Source organism: Natrix helvetica (assembly GCF_964273705.1).
Source record: "Natrix helvetica genome assembly, chromosome: 2".
Taxonomy (NCBI): Eukaryota; Metazoa; Chordata; class Lepidosauria; order Squamata; family Natricidae; genus Natrix; species Natrix helvetica.
Window position 1 is genome coordinate 189890846 of NC_138552.1, and position 16285 is coordinate 189907130.

General features: G+C 40.9%; 2 protein-coding genes and 1 long non-coding RNA gene across 3 annotated transcripts in view; 2 read left to right on the plus strand and 1 right to left on the minus strand.

Moving 5' to 3' along the window:
* Positions 1-16285, plus strand: part of LOC309387792 — a 957351-nt gene that overhangs the window by 830566 nt on the left and 110500 nt on the right. The gene's annotated exons all lie outside the window — the stretch shown is intronic.
* LOC309387790 (dermatan-sulfate epimerase-like) overlaps positions 1-16285 on the plus strand; it is a 145006-nt gene that overhangs the window by 18221 nt on the left and 110500 nt on the right. The gene's annotated exons all lie outside the window — the stretch shown is intronic.
* COL10A1 (collagen type X alpha 1 chain) lies at positions 60-10689 on the minus strand. Its single transcript, XM_081940800.1, has 3 exons — positions 10557-10689; positions 9893-10055; positions 60-2761 (listed from the first exon to the last, which is right to left on the minus strand). The coding sequence occupies exons 1-3, from the start codon at positions 10596-10598 to the stop codon at positions 954-956; spliced, it is 2013 nt and encodes a 670-aa protein (XP_081796926.1). The 5' UTR covers positions 10599-10689; the 3' UTR covers positions 60-953.

Consider the following 16285-nt stretch of genomic DNA (forward strand, 5'->3'; position numbering starts at 1 on the left):
TTTCTATCATTACCTTCTCACTAAATTCACTAAATAATCAGAGAAATTGAAAGAAATGTTTCATTTTTTTATTTATATTTTTTTTTAAAATCAAAATGGACAGATACAACTAGAAGGTTTTTTTTTAGAACAAACTGTAGAATTCTGGTTTTAAAAGAACACAGTACAGTACAGGCCATTTATAGTGATTTCGTACAAATGGTTTGGAATCAAGATGTTGCCACGAGATGAAATATACACTGCACAGTGGTACAATTAGTTATTAATAACTATTCACACTCCATAAGTTAAACCTTTTAACATTTTAAACATTTTCTCAGCTGTAGTTGTATCGCTCTCTGAATGTTGTATGTAAACAGACATCGTTCTGTAAAGGGTAATATTGAAATATTTTATGGGGATTATAATACTGTCAATTTAGCAATAAATATACCTACAGTAGTCATGATCAGCCATTACTAGTACCTGCGCATTTGGACATGATTACCACTTTATATGCTCACCTGGGGTACCCTGGAACCAAATGGATTCATTTTGTGATGCAAATATTTCACCGAAAATGTTTAGAGTTCTAGAATTAACACAACATATTGCATTTCTTGCGTTTTCGGAGTCTGCTTTTTAAAGCTATGCACATTTGTTTGTTTTGATGGCATTACTGCCTACGCATCTATGAAAGGAGATTTTGATAGTGGTACCCTTTGGGGGGGAATAACCTCGGTAGAAATAATCTTGATTAGCTTTTCCGTATGTGGGCAAGTAAAATGCATGTCTCAGTGTTGCCGTATAGTATGATCGTACTTTGTGAATTTTTTTTTTAATTTTTTTTTTAAATCATGCATTATGAACTTTAGAAAAGTAATTTTGTATTCGGGTGTAATTTTCTTAATTCCGTTGTATATGTAGAAGTACACACACATATACCTGCATGCCTTTTTCTGTTACGCTGAATATTACATTTGTGCAAATAAGAAACCTGAGAAGGAGGAGTGGACATACTCTGAAGAGTAAAGGCCATTTGTGTCATTGTTAGGCAGCTGTAACCAGACTTGATCATTTTCCATGAGATCCACAACAGCACTTCCGGAAGCCTGATCAAGGTATCCTTTCTTGTACTCGTCAAATGTGTACATGATGGGTGAGCCGTTCTTGTACAGGCCAACCCAAACATGTGTGCCTTTGACATGGACGTGATACGCGAAGTAGTAAAGCCCTGGAATCCTGCAGGTGAAGATGCCTGATCTGGGGTCATAGTGTTGTTGCTTGTTGTACAGAATTATGTCAAATTGGATAGGAGCAGCAGATGCAGGGTAAGCTTTGGAGAGAATGGCAGTGAATGCGGACACCGGCCGGCCAGTGAGACCTTGAGTTGCACCAGCTTTTATAACTGGCACTCCTGCCAGAGCTTGCCCTGATGGACCAGGGGGGCCTGGAGGGCCTGGCAATCCAGGCTCCCCAGGGTGGCCTTTGGAACCTGGTGGTCCAGGTGGTCCCATGGGTCCATCTGTGCCTTTCGATGAAATCCCAGCTGGACCTGGTAATCCTGGTGCACCTGCGTCCCCTTTGCCTCCAGGGAGTCCTGGAATACCTGGAGGACCAACAGGTCCCCTTATACCAGGTGTACCAGGTGATCCTCTAGAGCCTGGCCCACCGCTGATTCCCGCTGCACCTTTGGGTCCTGGTGAGCCCATTGGTCCAGGTAAACCAGTTGGCCCACGGGGGCCTAGATCTCCTTTAGATCCTGCCACACCTGGATAGCCTTTAGATCCAGGAAACCCTGGCTTCCCTGATCTGCCTTCCAATCCTGGCACGCCTCTTTCTCCCTTAATCCCTGGGAATCCTGATGGACCAGTTGGGCCTCTTTCCCCTTTGAGCCCAGCTCTGCCACTTGCGCCAGTGGCACCTCTTAGCCCTCGAGGACCTGTTTCCCCAGGTGGCCCAACTGGTCCAGGTCTTCCAGGGATACCAGCTGGGCCTTGTTCTCCCTTAGCTCCTGGACTTCCAGGGAGTCCTTCAGGCCCCCTGTTTCCCCTCATCCCTGGCAATCCTGGTTTTCCAAACCCTGGGAGACCAGAGGGCCCAGTTGAGCCAGGAGGACCTGGAGGTCCTTTTGCCCCAGGAGTTCCTGGGAGACCAGGTGACCCACTTGAGCCGGGGAGTCCTTTTCCAGCCATTCCAGGTTTCCCGGGAGAGCCTTGGGGACCTGGAAGTCCAACAGGGCCTGGTAAGCCTGGTAAACCCTTGTCCCCTTTAACACCTGGCTGCCCTGGAAACCCTCTTTCCCCAGGCCTTCCTATCCCTGCTTGTCCTGGAGGCCCCTGTGGCCCTGGCAGGCCTTTCTCCCCTGGCCGACCTGGAATCCCGTGCCCGTTATCTCCCTTTTGCCCTATAATACCAGGAGCTCCTGGAACACCTTTTTCCCCAGGGATGCCTCTTAGTCCTTGGGGTCCTGGGAGTCCTTGCTTCCCCGCCACAGAAATTCCTGCAGGACCAGGAGCTCCAGGGGGACCTTTTGGCCCTGGAAGACCAGCAGGCCCCATGCTTCCTTTTTCACCGGGGAATCCTTTGTCTCCCGGTCTTCCTGGCAAGCCTGCGGTTCCTGGCTTTCCCACCGCTGAAAGTCCTGGGGGTCCTGGAGGTCCTGGAGGCCCTTGGCTTCCATAGCTTGGTTTTCCTGGTTCTCCTGGAGGTCCTGGGTAGCCTCTGGGGCCAGGGGGGCCTGCCGGGCCTTGTGGGCCTTGTTCTCCCCTTGCCTGTGAACCTAAACCAACATTAAGACAGTTAACATCTTATAGGAATTAAATGATTCAGAAGGGCAAGTAGCAACAATACGATATATTGCTTCACAATGCTTTACAGCCCTCTCTAAGCGGTTTACAGAGTCAGCATATTGGCCCCAACAATGTGGGTCCTCATTTTAGTGACTTCAAACATTTGTTGTTATTTTTTTAATAACAACGTATATTTTTTAAAAAATCCCTGTGCCACTTAAGACATAGCTCAGTTACAGTCATTTCTTATAACAACATGATGGTTTGTTTACATTTCATTTTGAGTCGTTTGGAGAAGGAAGGAAGGAAGGAAGGAAGGAAGGAAGGAAGGAAGGAAGGAAGGAAGGAAGGAAGGAAGGAAGGAAGGAACTTGAATAATTTTTGACCTTAGGAAAGTTGCACTAATAGCTAGCAAAAAAAGAAAGGCTAACTAGTGAAGGTTTAATGAAGATTCTATGAAAAGAAGCTGAAAGCAGCTCATTGGCTTCAATGAGCCTGACATTTCAAAATGTTTAGATATGGCATAGGCTGAGGGTTGCTTTCTGTTCATGATTTTAATGCACTGTGTTTTGGAACCTGTAGTATTTTCTCATAGGAAAGAAAATCTCTACAGTAAAGTTCATAGTTGTGATAAAACAACAGAGATCTGTTGGTAAAGCTTTTGTCAGCCACTGAGCTCGTGTTCCTTAACTTTTTATTTTTTGCACTTGAGACATTTGGAGTCAGTTTCATCGAAGTGTAAGAGCCTGAATCTCTGTTTTTTTCAAACCTGCCTACATTTTTCTGATACAGAGAAAGAAGGCAAGTTTCACCAGCGCCTTGATTGTGTGAATGATTGTGATCTCTTTCATTGGAGAAGTTAAATCATACGGAACTGGGCACAACAAATAAGTGTAGCAGTGTCTAAGGAGAAATAATTGCCTGATATGATTTATTTATGAAGCATATGGAACCTGATATGAAAAGATTATCTTTATTCCCACATAGGTAATCCTCAAATTATGACTGGTCACTTAGCAATCATCTCAAGTTCACAAATATATACCTAGAGGGGTACTTACAATCCGGATTTTAAAAAATCTGACAGTCACCCTCCTGTGCAGTGATGTTACTGTACTTCAGACGCCTGCCAACCAGGCCACCTATATAGCCATTTGCAGCATCCTGCTACCATATAACCAAATTTTAACGATGGTTTTGCCTAAAGCCGGCCTTTATTTATTAAATGTATCCTGGCGATCAGCAATAATCGCACCCCTAGTGAACCATTGATTTGCTTAATGCCCGTAGTGAGTCACATAAAGACTGCCACACAAAGATCATAAAATTGACAGTCGCAGGTTGCAACTGTGATGGGCAGGCTCCTTTACAGTGACTTGAGAACTACAGTACCTGTACCTGGTTCACCATGATATTTCTACCAGGAAGAAAGGAAGGCGATGTGGTTCTGCTACAATAAAGACAGGGACAGATTGGTTAATGTGTTGGTTGTCCAAGAATTTCTGAGATCCAATCCGCCATCCTTTCTTCTCCAGCAATAGAAGCATTCTGCTGAAGGGCAAAGCCAGTTCTAGGAGAGCAATCTTGTTAAAATTCATTTGCAAAGCTCAGTTGAAAGCAAAAGTATTATTATTATTATTATTATTATTATTATTATTATTATTATTATTATTATTATTATTATTATTATTATACACTTGTATCACAGCGGCCAGTTGTTTCGCCGGATTTGGCATTAATTACTAGCCGAGCCCCACCCAGGGGCCTAGGACGTCGTAACGTATTTTCGTAATATACGTGCAGATCCAAGCAGTGCAGCTTTTTGCATTTGACCGATGGTGATTTTGTCAAGTTTTAACTGTTTTAAATGTAATTCCAGTGCTTTTGGAATAGCACCCAGTGTGCCGATTACTACTGGAATTACCACTGCTGGTTTGTGCCATTATTATTGTTGTTGTTGTTGTTGTTGTTGTTGTTGTTATTATTATTATTATTATTATTATTATTATTATTATTATTATTATTATTATTATTCACACAGTCAGCCAGATGTTCAGTCTGGGTTTGTCATTTTTGTCTATCTATCGAGTCCTTACCGAGGACCTAGGATAGGCAAATCTGGATGTTTGATGGTGTTACAGATATCGTCGCAGGATGGAAGCAGTTCCAAGTAAAGCTGCCTTCTGCCATTGACTGATGGCAAATTTGTCAATGCCTATGGTGTTCAAGTGGTGCTCCACTAGTTTTGGGACTGCACCCAAGGTGCCTATTACTATTGGTACTAACCCTTCCTTGTCTTTGCTATAGTCATTCTATTTCTATTTGTAGGTCTTTGAATTTTGTTGTTGTTATTATTTATTTATTTATTAAATGCATATTCAATTAGGTTGTAAATGTAATGTTCGCTATTTCCCTTGTCCTGTTTTCCCAACAAGAACTCTGGGAGGTGGGCTGGGCCGATAAGAGAATAAGTGACCCAAAGGCATATGTCACCTTTCCTGAAAGTGTGGCATTCAGTGAGTTGAACATGATCCCTGTGTTTTAATGCAGCCTCTGAACAGTAATTTATTCTATTATTTGAAAGAGAGAGAGAGAAACTACTACTCTTACATGGTTTTGGAACAGGAACTTCAGTATGTTTATGTTTAAGCTTCTGATGCTAATGCAGGTTTTTGGGTATTTTTAAACCAGTAGAGGGAGCCATGCAACCATGTATACGCCATAGGAAAAAAGGGAATGTGTCTCTGCAGAGAAATGCAGAATCAATGGACAGAATTCTGGGAGTTGTCATCTTAATAGACATGGAAAGTTTCAGGTTGGGTATGAAGTTATGTTTCTCCAATGCACAATTCCACGTGTTAACAGAAAGAACTTTTCTAAAAGAAAAGACCTACTAAAAGAACTTTAGTGAAGGCATCTGTTTGGATACCATGGAAAGTTTTGAGCAAATGTTTTGCCCGACACCACTCCAGAGTCCTGGAATCATGTTTGGCAAACCTAGCATAAGGGAGCAGCAATAACAAACCAAGTAAGTAAAAGAATTTATGCTGTAAAAGTTTGTAGATGTCTTAAGGGGTTTGTGAAATTACTACAGTATTTATGTTGGGAAGAGCGTAGCCTTACAGTGACTAAGATGTATTCTCTTGATAAATCTTTTTGGAGCTTACTACAAAATAGCAAAGCCTCATACACATTTTTCACATCTTTGTCAGTTGGGCATCGGGAAGAGCTCATCCATTCTTGCTAGTCTTAAATAGGTATTTTTAAGAAGATAGGATTACCTTTTTGTGCATTTAGTAAATCTACTTGGTATTATTTTGACTTGTGTCTAAACATGCCTGTGAAAATTATTATTTCCAGGAACTGCACAAAAAAAATCTCATGAATCTATGAACATTATAATATGGCTATCAATAGATCACTGAGCGGGTTATTTTTTTTTCCTATGTCCAAATTTAGCATATCTACAAATACTTAAAAGTAATAAAGCTCAGAAGGATACCGAGCATGTAGAACAGAGGTGTCCAGCTTGGCGGCTTTAAAATCTGTGGACTTCAACTCCCAGCATTCCCTAGCCAGCCATACTGGAAAATTCTGGGGATTGAAATCCACAAACTTAAAGTTGCCAGGATTGGATACCCCTGATTTAGAACTTGAAAAGCGATTTACATTACATTACTGGGAATCTTGTTTCAGGATGCAACCAATTCCTGAGTATCAGCCCTGTTCACGTAGCTTGTATTAGTATAGTATCGGATGCTCAGGCAGTAAAAGCCGCTACTTCCTTTAGAAAGGAACCAAGTATCTGAGTTAGAAACATCCCAAATAATATTAAACTGAAATTCATGCTCCTTTAACTTAAGCTCTCTAGATCAAGTCCTGCTGTCTCTAGCAGACCGGACCAAATCTTTGCCAGCAGAGGAGAAACACATCTCTGTGGGAGGAGTCACTGTTGGATCCTCCCCACTTGAGAAATCAAGGATTCCTTGAGATTGGTGCTATGCTGAGAGGAGCTGCAATGGGAGATCCTCACCCTCCTCATCATGCTGTAGTTCCATGCTTTTCAAAATTGGCAACATTAAGATGGGTGGACTTCACCTCCCAGAATTCCCTAGCCAGCATTCTGGTGTGATGCATTCTCATTTCCCCCTGCCAGTGGGGAAGACAATTATTAAATCAAGCAAGGCATGGTTTCCAACCAAAGGGTTGTGCCTCACTTTCTCAACCTTCATTCTTTCAAAGTAGACTCCTGCCTAACAGCATTAGAAATGCTCATGCTTAAACCTTAATAATTTGTTTTAAGATTTAATTCCCTAAGAATGGCAAGAGTATGGAAGAGTCAGTATGGAATTGCAGTTTTAAGAATCTGAACAAAAATCTTCATAGCATGCTACAAAGAAATCTGAGAATTGCCTGTAATTTTTTTAAAAAAAAACTTTTTAGATACTTTGTGTCCTGTAATTTCACTACTGGATATTTCATAAAAATTCCTTTCTTGTAAGTCTGCCATATTATCTAGCTTCTTCTAGACCAGTGATGGCTAACCTTTTTGTTGTCGCGTACGGAAAGCGTGTCACGCCACTGCAATAATAATGCAATGCGCATGTGACTCCCCCGCACATGTGTGCTTGACCCCCCCCTCCCCGTTTTGAGTCAATTAGGCCTCCCTGTAGCCTCCTGGGAGCAAAAACGGACTGGGGGGCTGCACCGCGGGGGCCCCACATCTCCCACGTATGCAAACACATCTCCACAGGCACCCCGCACATGCGCAGCAGAGATCCAAAAATCAGCTGTCTGGCGGGAGGTGCGCGCACATGCGCAGTAGAGCGGAGCTGGGGCAACCTCTCACGTGCCCGCAGAGAGAGCTCTGCATGCTGTCTGTGGCACTCGTGCCATAGGTTCGCAATCACAGCTTTAGACACTACAATTCTTAGTGCCCTCAGTTAACATGGTATAATGGCAAGGAAGGATGGCAAGAATGGCATTGTAAGGGTTGTATCCAGAGAGCTACAAGTACCCACACCTGTAGTGGTTGTGATGATTGTGATGATAGAACTATTGATTTGATTTATACAACTCCTCCCTACCGTGGTTGCTAACAAAACCTTAAAAACAAAAATGGAACATTAAAAAAAAATATAGGTTTCATCAGCTTATAATACATGGCTTAAATTTGAAGCCTATGTTATCATTTCAAAATCTATCTAAGAAATGAATTTCTCCATCGAAGTTAGAGCATACAATAAAACCTGAATTTGGAACTTTTTCAGAAAAAAATAAATATTTCATGCCTGCCATTCCTGTTACTATGTGAAATGTGAAATGTGAAATTTCAGCATCACAATAACCCCAATAACGTTGATGAGATTATATTTCCATTGAACTGAATGATGTGCTTGGATTTTGCTTGGATTTTGCATTCAAAATAAATCCTCTTGGATTCCTTTCGTAAACTCACTTCCTAAATAGTATTACCTAAATGAATGGAAAGCTAAATCCATGCATGAACGGTAGGACAGGACAATAGAGAAATCTGTATGGTAGGTTGCCAAATATTGTTGACCTTCAGGTTCCATTAAATCCAGAGACTTGCAATTCACCATTCTTTGAAGTTCCACGGGCTGTTTATTGGTTTTCTAGAAGGTTGACCACCTAGTGGTCACATTAGATATTCTGTGGCTGTCAATGCACCTGTCTTACAGAGGAGAAAATATATTGAACTTTTGCTTAAAACCTTAGCATTATGCTAAGAAAATTAGCTTATTTTCCATTTTATTGTTAACTGCTCTTTTGAAGTGGGATGGATAACAAAATCATTGCGAGAAATCTCAGAGGTTAGTTTTAGTGATAGGTGATACTGTTAGTATTTTCATGTGCTTGTTGCTGTTGGTACATCTTTTATATTGTAATCGTTATGGTTTAAGAATGAAGGGAGCAAAAAAATGTTTTCAGTTGGTATTTCCCCTGTTCTGCCCTGAGCCTTTTGAACATTAGACCCCAAAAGTATAGTCTGGAGAAAGTGTTTTAAAATCACAATTAGAATGCCTTAGAATCATGATGGCGAACCTATGACACGCATGCCAGAGGTGGCACAGAGTGCCCTCTCTGATGGCACGCGAGCCGTCGTCCCAGTTCAGCTTTATCATGCACGCACGTATGCCTCCCACTGGCCAGCTGGTCTTCGGGTCTCTGCCGTGCATGCGCAGGGGGAGGGGCACATGGGGGGGCACACACACAGGGGCAGGGCACGTGGCATGTGTAGGGGCTTTGTGTGCATGTGCAGGGGAATGTGCAGGGGGCATGCATGTATGTGCAGGGCATATGCATGGGAGCTACACACACACTGCATTTTGTAGGTTTGGGTGCGTGCTTTGGGCACTCAGTGCAGAAAAGGTTAGCCTTAGAATATGTTCTATGTTGCTTTCTAGTCCTTCATCCATGCATCAGTTGAACATCTGATCATAAAACTGAAGAGCCAGTTTTGTGTAGTGATAAACCTTCTGGCCTAAAAACCAGCATACTGGAGTTCTAGTTCTTCTTTAGGCATGAAAGCTGGCTAGGTAATTTTGGGCCAGTTTCTCTCTCTAAGCTCAGTCGACCTCATAGGGTTGTTGTGGAAAAATGAAGAGGAGGAAGGAATGTTAGGTATGTTCACCGCCTTGACTTACTTATAAAGTAATAAAAGTGGAGTGAAAATCTAATCAATAAAATAGTAAGTTTTGAAAAACCACACAATCTACCCTCTCTGGGATAAACTACTTTAAAATACTTGGTGGCATATATATTTAAACAGTTTCTTATAATTGATTTTTTTTCTCATGGAAAAAGAGTGTATCAAAGTGGTTTTCTTAACCACCTAGTTATCTATGCATGATCCTGAAAAGTTTATAGACAGAGCATTCAAACATTTTCATGTCCTATATGCTATTTTCCTGCAGTTACTCCTCTGTATTCAGTTTTATGGTGGTAAGTATCTTAAAAAGAACATGAGTAGTTTACCTTTTACAAAACCAATGCCTTTTGCCTCACAAAGCAACACTTTTTGGAATAGCAAGTATCTTGATCATCACTTATCACCAACATTCTTAACAAATCCACTTTAAGAAGCAAATATCACTTACCGGGATTTTTTACGTTGAAAGGCAGAAAAGGTGGCCCTTTGATTGGTGCACTAGGTTGTTTCTGATGTCGTTGAGGATAAAAGTGTTCATCACCCCAGACTATGTTCATGGAAAGCAGCATCAACAGAAAGGATAGGTGTGACTTCATATTCCTAAATCCACTCTTCATCGAAGGAAGTAAAAAAAAAAAAGCTATTTGTGTACATATTTGGTGAATTGAGCTCTGGATTCTTTCTATCCCTACAAAGTAAATACATAAACATTCTGCCTTACTGCAACTCATTGGAGTAGAGGCTTTAAATAACTTTTTTTTAAAATGTAGGAGTAGTAAGCATTAGAAATCTAGTTATATTTTATTGCATGTTCAACATGAACTGCATAATAACCCAATGGTATGGAAATAGATTCAGAAAGAAAAAGAGGAGAAGATTACAAAGCTGCCATTCCTGTCTCCAAATAATCCCCCTGAAGTTTCCAAAAGCAGACTCTGGCTCCCCCTGTTTCAGAAAACATGCCCAGTTAGCAACTTAGGCAGAGGTAAGCCTTCTGCACTAACTGTAATTAGAATATTCTCAAGTGTCACATGTGTACATAGTGAACACATGAAAAGCCTCTGTCCCACTTAGAGGTCTTGGAAGCCAAGCCAGATAGAATTGTAGCATACCAGCATGTTGCAGAAATGTCCAGTGGAGCAGTCTTGGCTCATGAGTCCTCCTACTACAGGTGTGCAGAGCAGAAGTTGTTATTTCAAGGAACATCCTGAGTCATTTATACTGTTTGTGCCTTCGGTGATGAAGTTGCACTGTGTGGTAGCTCCACCTTCAAACCAAGAAAATGCTAATTATGGTGGAAAGTTTTCTTGACCAAACATGTTGTGTCAGATTGGGTTTCTATTATTATTATTCGGGATGCCAATCTCCATTCATGAATTTACTTCAATTGTACTAAAACTGAGAAGAGGTTGGTAGCTTACCGTCAGCAAGTACCTGTGCCTTAAAAGACTTAGGGTCTGTTTTGATTCACGTTTCTCCTTTCACCTGCAGCAAAAGAAGAAAAGAGTAGGAAAACCATGCCAGAATTAGATTATTATCTTGAGGGAGGGGGATTGGTAGATAATCCCGGCGAATAAAGTATGATAAAAATTACACCAATCTTTAAAGATTAGTTTGTTTTCCTTGATGCAATTTGTCTAAGCCTCTAACGCATCTGTTTTCATGTTTGCTTTCCCCAAATTTTGAGAAAAGGTTTTTTTTTCCCCATTTCTCCATTCTCCTATTAGTAATTAGTTCAAAAAAAGGATATTATTTTGCATTAAAAAAAGAACATTGCAAAAAATTAGCATTGAATTGTGGGAATACAAGGATTGGTTTATCTGTTGTGGCCCTCCAGCAGAGCTGGCAGCAGCTTCGGACAGTGAGGAGGTTGGGGAGGAACATGGGCAAGCCCTGAAGTCTGGGGAAAGCTCAGACTAGGGTTCTGTGTCGGAGGCAGAGAAGGGGCCAGAGACATACGCCAGCTGTTGTCAGAGTCAGACAGCAGTGAGGCAAACCAACAGCTGGAGCCTGTTCCCAGTGTGCGCATGCTCAGAGTTGCCAGACGAAGGGAACAGCTAAAGAACAGGGAGTAAGGCCAGACGATGAATGGCCCCTCCCAGAAGAAATAAAAGAGGAGTGAAAAACAGTGGAGTTTTCAGGAGACAATTAGTTTGATAATTGGTTAGTGACTCTTCAAGACTCCTTGCCAAGTTCTGCAGATATCAGCCTGTCAGCTTTTCAAGCCAGATAAGGTGTGTGACCGTAAATCCTCCTTTCAAAGACTTTGCCAGCAGAATTCACTGTAAATTAATAAAAGGATTTTTTACCAGGACAAGAAGTTTGTTTTATGCTCTTAGGAAGCCTCGGTCAGAGCATTGTTCTATTGAAATAGGCAGGGGTTTTTTGCTTTTCTGTTAGAGGGTTTATTTTATTTTGCTCCGTACATATTTTTTAAATAGGAAGGGACGCATTCCATCAGAATAAGTTCTCCCAGCCCCAAGTCCCCAGTGATTGAAACAGAAAACAGAAGAAAAACTTAATCAGAAGGGTGCAGCTATTAGACTGTATAAAGCATTTTATTATTTATTTATCAAATAAAGTATTTGGAAGAGGTACAGTCCTTCAGAAACTCTGTTGGCACAAGTGAATCAATCCTTTTTGATGCATTTAACTAGCAGTGCTCTTTAAAAGGCTTACACAGCCTCTTTCAAACTGTCCCTGGCTATCAAAGCAGGCATGTGCATGCACAGATAATACGGAGACGGTTAGCAAATCATTGTGCATGCTTATAGAAATGGAGCCAGCAAAGGAGAGCCTTTAAAATAGCCATGCAGCAGGGAGGCTAGTTAGGACAAGCGCATCACACTGAGGTGTCACAAAATCTGCACTGATTTGGCAAAGCATCTGTACATTTTATAGACGTGTTGGGATGTCACATTCCCATGAGAAAGGAGCAGTGGATTCTTTAATGCTTTGAGAAAGAAGGGTATGGCTTTGCTAATAGGTTTTATAGAGCCTCTTTTTCATATGCTGCCCTAGTAACTATATCCTATACTCAAGTAACTGTGTCCTCCCCTAATGCATATGATGATGTGTCCAGGGATGGGCTTCAAAAATTTCAGTAACAAGTTCTCTGCCTGGTTGCTGGGTGGCCTCACCTTGGTGGGCGTGGCCTAGTCAGCCTCCTGCACCACGGGGGAGGGGGCATTTTCACTTTTCCCAGGCTCCGGAGGCCTTTTCCGGAACTTGTGGGAGGCCCATTTTTCCCTCTCCTCGAGCCTCCACATGGACCCTGCACTTACCTCGTATCCAAAATGGGCCGCATGAAGACTCCTGGGAGGGGAGTGGTGCGGTGAGCGGGGCGAGCCAGGGGTGGGATTTAGAAGTTCTTCGAATTGGCCATAGCGTTAGCTATGGGTTCTAGAACCCTAGCAAACCCATAGCAGGCCACCCCTGGATGTATCCATGCTTGAGAAAGCAGCCTCCTTCATTTCCATAGAGAAGGCGGGCTCTTGTTCCTTTGATTGTTTGGATTTCCATAAATCAATAGATATTCTATAAGTACTTTTAAGGCTGTGTTCCAGATTTGAATGCACAGTAATGGTGGTATAATTTGAAAGCCTTTGTTTTCAGAGCATAGAAAAGTATATTCATATCGTCCAAGAGGCTTCGTGTATATTGATTGTTCAACTACGAGTCATTTTATAGTAGGCATTTATATATTATTATGTGATTACATTATACTGTAATCACTGTATTTATTTCTTTAATACATTCATAGGCTGCCTATCGTATCTCTATAACTCTAGGCAATAGACAATCAAAACACAGGAACCCCCCCCCCCCACAAATATTAAAAACAATAAAAATGACATAAAATAGCAGCCAAGAAGACTCATTAACACTCAAATAAGCCATAACAAGGGGTCATCCATGGACCTCAGGTTCAATGGCAAAACCAGGTTTTTAGAGCCCTGCAAAAGGCCAGCAGGGTCAGGCAAGTCTAATTTCTGAAGAGATACCTGTTTCCCTGAAAATAAGACCTCCCCGGATAATAAGCCCAATCGGGCTTTTGAGCCCTCCCCCGAAAATAAGTCCTCCCTGAAAATATTGCAACAAAGCAGTAGCCATGAGGTGATCCATCCTCGCACCTCAAAAATAATAAGACCTCCCTTAAAATAAGGCCAAGCACTTATTTCGGGGGTCAAAAGAAAATAAGACCCTGTCTTATTTTCGGGAAAACACAGTAATGTGCCAGAACATGGCACTACATCAGAAAAGGCTCTGCTCCTTGGACCCAAGGAATGGCACAGACAGACTCAGAATCTGTCTCTCCTGCAAGATTTAACAGGATAGGTAAACAGCAGTGGGCAGAGGTGGTCCAAGCTATGAAGAGCTTTAGAGAAAACCACCAGTATCTTGAATTATACTCAAAAGCATACCACTGTTCATGGAACAGAGATATCATATACACCAGCACTATAACATCCCATACCACCACATTTTGCACCTGCTGAAGCCTCAAAATACTCTTCAATGACAACTCCATGTAAAGCACATTGCAGTAATCCATTTAGGAGGTGACTAAGGCATGAATTCTGAGCAGGGCTTCCTCAGTCCAGGAACAAGTTACACTACATCACCACACAATGCCGGGAAAAGTATACAATTAGTTCAGCCTATGAATAGCACAGGAAATCTGCTTATTCTATTTGAAACAGCTTCCCGCTCTACCTTATCTAGAAGCCATATTTGTAGTTTTGCTCTGTGCTTTAATCCAACTATAACCTCCATATTTCATTCACTGAATGTTAGGTACATGGATCTAAGTAGGTAGAAGTTCCATTTATGATCATGAATGGAGGCCTGTTGAAGGATCAAGGGTCTTTTCAATCATCTTGATCTGTGATTTATTGTTTATGATACATTGGAACCATCATGCCTTAAGTGCAAAAAACACACTCCACACTTGGCCTCTATATCCACAGCAGCTGAAGGGACTATCTGTCAAGGCTTCATATGTTCCTGCTTTTTATTTTCAAACATTTCTGACAGATTTCTCACAGCAAACAAAACAGAAAAAAGTTTAATAGTTTCTGTGTACATGCATTCGGTCAAGACAGAAGTACACAGACCCATGTTGACTTCATTTCTTCCCTTCATCTCCTGAAATGAGTAGTGTACCTGACAGAAATGTAGTTCTTTTGTAGGTTTGTATGTGAATTATGGGACTATTTGTATTACTGCTTGCGATTGGTAATAACTCTTTGTTTTAGAAAATGGACTCCCTCTCTCCTTTTTCTTATTTGAATATTTGACCAGAAATACAGATTTTTTTTAAAAAAAATCGTAACCAGACAAATCTATATTTAGAAATCAGGGCAAAATTCCATTCTTAAATCATCTTTTATTTCTTAATTGTGTCACACTTATCCCTTTTCCCTGCCCGTATTACTTTTGAAACCCTTAGTACATCCTGATGCTTTCTGGATATCTTGGATTAAAACTTCTCCAATTCCCAGTAATAGATGCAGGAAACGGTAGGGATTGTTGTCTATTATATATGGAATACATTGGGCTTAAGGAAACCTGAGGTAAAGTGGATGTGATTTGGTTGCTCTCATCGTTTATCCCATCATTCTTAGGATCCGTCATGATGTGCCACATGCTTGAGAGCTAAGGAGCACAAAACCTCAGGAATGGAATTTCACAATTCAGACCAGATTGATGTCCTCAGGGCCTCTGATTAAACATAGGAATTGCCAGTTTAGATGACCTCAGAATCTGACTCACCCAGCACTCTTGTTTCGTAGTGGCTCGTTAGTTAGGACATCAATGTGAATGGACCTTTTGGTTGTGTTTCTTGGCAGCTGAAAGGGGCCATCCAATACCTCTTCCTTTATTCACAAGTGACAAACTTCCATCAGTGCAGCAGAATACTCTATTTAAGAAACAGAGTAGAATATTTAAGTAATTTAGAAGTCCTGTTTTTTGGTTTTATTTAAATAATCAGCATTTATTGTCATAGTTTATAAAATACATTATTTATATTAGTAGCATTATCTATACATATTTCTATTTCTGTTTATGTTCATTTATGGTAATTTAGATTTGAATAATTTATGGGCTGCTTTTCAGAACAGTTTGTTTAATTTAGACATGACGTGGTAGCTATGCAAAATACTATATGACAGAAGAACATTTTATATACACATACACACACACACACACACACACACACACACACACACACACACACTGTAGATAATACATTTCATTCATTAACTTATCCAGCACTGAAAAGATATTGGATAGTTTTAAAAGCTTCCTAACAATGTTATCTTGTCAGCTGTGTGTGTTTGTGTTGTGTATTGACCATTCACAGTTACAGTGGTGATAAAAAAAAAGTTAACTTTATAACCAGTTCTCATACTTAACAACTTTCACAGATCTGTAAAGCAAAGGAAAGCTAAAGTAAGATCATAAGCTCAGTTGTGGTTTCACTAAGTGACCATTTTGTTTAACAATCAGATTGGCAATCTTAATTGTGGTCACAAAACAAGGACTATCTGTGCAAACTTCTGTGGGTGCTGATAATCAGTATCTTTTTGCAAACCATAGCAACCCTGAAAATAAATTCAGATTATAGTAACTTCAGAGGGATTTCTGAGATAAGAAAAATTACAGTGCAATATTTATTAAAATAGGTATACCATAATTATTTATATCCTACGTTCAAAGCTCTTACCAAACATCAACAAAGAAAGAGAGGTTTGTTCATTTTTGGCATTAAATACGTACCTTGAGTGGTCATTTATGGTAATTCCTTATCGTAGCACTTTATTTAGTGTAAGGATAT